Source organism: Equus caballus, chromosome 23 (assembly GCF_041296265.1).
Source record: "Equus caballus isolate H_3958 breed thoroughbred chromosome 23, TB-T2T, whole genome shotgun sequence".
Classification (NCBI taxonomy): Eukaryota; Metazoa; Chordata; class Mammalia; order Perissodactyla; family Equidae; genus Equus; species Equus caballus.
The window spans coordinates 63,818,728-63,821,117 of NC_091706.1; the positions used below are offsets into that span (position 1 = coordinate 63,818,728).

The window sequence follows — 2,390 nt, forward strand, 5'->3', positions numbered from 1 at the left end:
ATTAAACAAAGGGGAGAGGCCAGACCGAGCTCCAGGGGTCGTTGATCATCTTGATCACTGGGGCAGGAGGGAATCCTCTGGGCTCTTTGGGAGGGGTGGGGCTCTGAAGGGCTCCCAGGGCTGGAACTCTGCGTGGGGAAGGTTTCAGTAGAACTTGTGTTTGCCTGTGTTACAGGCGGGTCCGGGCTCCAGCCTCCCTCCTGGGGACCCTCCCAAGGAGGTCCCTCTTGGAGGTTCACATTCAGTTGGTCCCAAGCAAAGGTGAGGCAGTCCCTGGTAGAGCTGGGAGGGAGGGTATGCTGGACATAGTCAGGGAAAGGATCTCAACAGGGTCTCAGAGGGCTGCAGCGCCATGGGGAGGTGGGGCAGTGAGGTGTGTGCTCTGGGTCACCGTCTTCCCAGTGGCAGGGATTTCTCAGAGACCAGGAGCAGCCCAGGTCCCACCCTGCCCCTCAGCCTCCCTTCTACCGCCCACAGGTGTGGGCACCTGGGAGGCAAGGAGACTCTCGCGGTAGTTGAGAACATAGAATTCGCCAGCCTGAGCTCTTGCCTGGGACCCCAGAGTGTGTGACCCCACGCTGTAGTGACACTGGCTCCCCCGTGGACACAAACACACAGGAACAGATGCTCGGGTAGGAGGCCGGAACAGCTCTTTGTTCAGTAAGGTACAGATTGCATTTATAAGGAAGGGGTGGGTTGCAGTGGGGAGCAGGGTCAGGTCCAGTATCCTGGGTGACCTTTCCTCTGAGGGGACAGTCCTGCTGCCTCCTCTCACACTTCCTGGGAGACTCTCCCTCCTCTGCCTCTCTGGGCCTGGCCCGGTGTGGGCCGCTCAGCCATGCAGGGTAGGGCAGGGAATACAGAAGGGGAGGGTGGTGCAGGAGAAGGGGTGAGGGAGGTCTGCACCAGCTGGCTGTTCTGTGGCCGAGTCCTTCCTTTCTTCCGGCCCGCTTCTTGCCCCTTGGATTGGGGCTCAAAGCCCTGGTAAGGTGGTGTGGGCTCCTGGGCTCCAGGCTGGGCACTGGGCTATGGTCCTTTCGGAGTCTCAGTCCTGGGAGAGCAGATGAGGGGTGTGAGGGGCTGGTGGAGGTTCCCGTCTCTTCCCTCCCCACCCTTTCAGCTTCCTCACCTCTTACAGCCTTTGGTGCCCTTTCCCTTCTTGCCAGACTTGGAGCCCCCCTTATCCTTCTTGCAGTCCTGGACTGGTTTCTGTCGGGCTGGTGGCTTGTCCAGACGCTGCATCAGCTGCTGCACCCAGGCCTCCTTAGGGTCGGCACACAGCTCTGGCTGAGAGCGCTTCCGAGGTGAGAACCTGGGGGTCAAGCATTAGCAAGCCTGTCCAGTCTTGCCCACCGTGCCCTCCCCACTCAGCTGCCAGCCAGCAGCCACCCCCTGGCGCCCACTCACACGACAGCCGGGATGGTGCAGCCCAAGCTTGGCTCCTGCTTCCGGTAGCTGCGGACAGCCTTGAGGGGAATCTTCCTCTGGCTGTACCTGAGGCAACAGTCCTGTGCCCCTCCGTCACTGCCTGCAGGGTGGGATTCAGAGTGAGCCAGGGGCTGCTTGTAGGCTCCCCCCAGACCTGTCCAGCCCCTTGCCCCCGTCCTAGGCAACTCCCTCCTTGATACCTTGGGTCCAGGGGATGCAGAAGGCCAGGACCAGGACAAGGAGGCTCAGAGCCAGCGACTGAGCCATGACTGTGGTCGAGGGTGAGGATGAGACCCGAGCTGTGGGAGAGGTTCAGCTCCAAGTTGGGGGTCTGTGTGTGGGCTGGGACTGGTCTGCTGCCTATTTATGCAGGCGGACACTTTCACTTCCCCCATCCCCAGCCACTCTGTCCAGGCAAGAGTAAGGATCTCCCTCCTTTTCCTTCCTGAGCGGCAGATCCTGTCCTGGCACCCAGCCTGACTAGTATGCGGAAACGAAAACTGCGCACAGCCAATCAGTGCCCTGGCCGCCTGAATCGGCCTCCCCAGCATCAGCCGAATCCCTCAGGCCCTCCTTCCCTCCCCAGCCACCATCGGGTGCAGGCCCCACCACCTCTCCCCGGACACTGTGACTGTCGCCTCACTGCACTCCAGGCTCCGTGCTCTCCCCTCCTTCCAGCAGGCTGAGCACTGTTCCTAAAATGCAAATCTGGTTATTGAATTGTAAGAGTTCTTTGCACATTCTCTTTAGGAGACCCTTGTCAGACAGACAATTTGCAAATATTTCCTCCCGTTCTGTGGGTTGTCTTTTCACTCTCTTGATAGTGTCTTTTGACACAAAATTTTTAGATTTTGATGAAGTCCAGTTTTTTTGTTTTTTTGTTATTTGCCTAGGCTTTTGGTATCATATCTAAGAAAAATATATTGCCAAATCCCTCTCCAGGGGGTGCACAGTGGGGATGG

The 2,390-nt window shown here is 58.7% G+C and overlaps 1 protein-coding gene across 1 annotated transcript; it reads right to left on the reverse strand.

Moving 5' to 3' along the window:
- Nucleotides 1-628: 628 nt before the first annotated feature.
- On the reverse strand, nucleotides 629-1,850 carry LOC100063059 (C-C motif chemokine 21). The gene is made up of 4 exons (XM_001497228.5): nucleotides 1,629-1,850; nucleotides 1,408-1,528; nucleotides 1,130-1,312; nucleotides 629-1,051 (listed from the first exon to the last, which is right to left on the reverse strand). The coding sequence occupies exons 1-4, from the start codon at nucleotides 1,693-1,695 to the stop codon at nucleotides 1,027-1,029; spliced, it is 396 nt and encodes a 131-aa protein (XP_001497278.2). The 5' UTR covers nucleotides 1,696-1,850; the 3' UTR covers nucleotides 629-1,026.
- Between the last annotated feature and the right edge of the window lie 540 nt (nucleotides 1,851-2,390).

Bases quoted from the DNA above. Each gene is read 5' to 3' on its own strand.
- LOC100063059 (XM_001497228.5), bottom strand. From the start codon at position 1,695: ATGGCTCAGTCGCTGGCTCTGAGCCTCCTTGTCCTGGTCCTGGCCTTC. The intron at 1,313-1,407 runs GTGAGTGGGCGC...CTTGACCCCCAG, and splicing joins TGCACCATCCCGGCTGTCGT to GTTCTCACCTCGGAAGCGCT. The intron at 1,052-1,129 runs GTGAGGAAGCTG...CTGCTCTCCCAG, and splicing joins GGCACCAAAGGCTGTAAGAG to GACTGAGACTCCGAAAGGAC.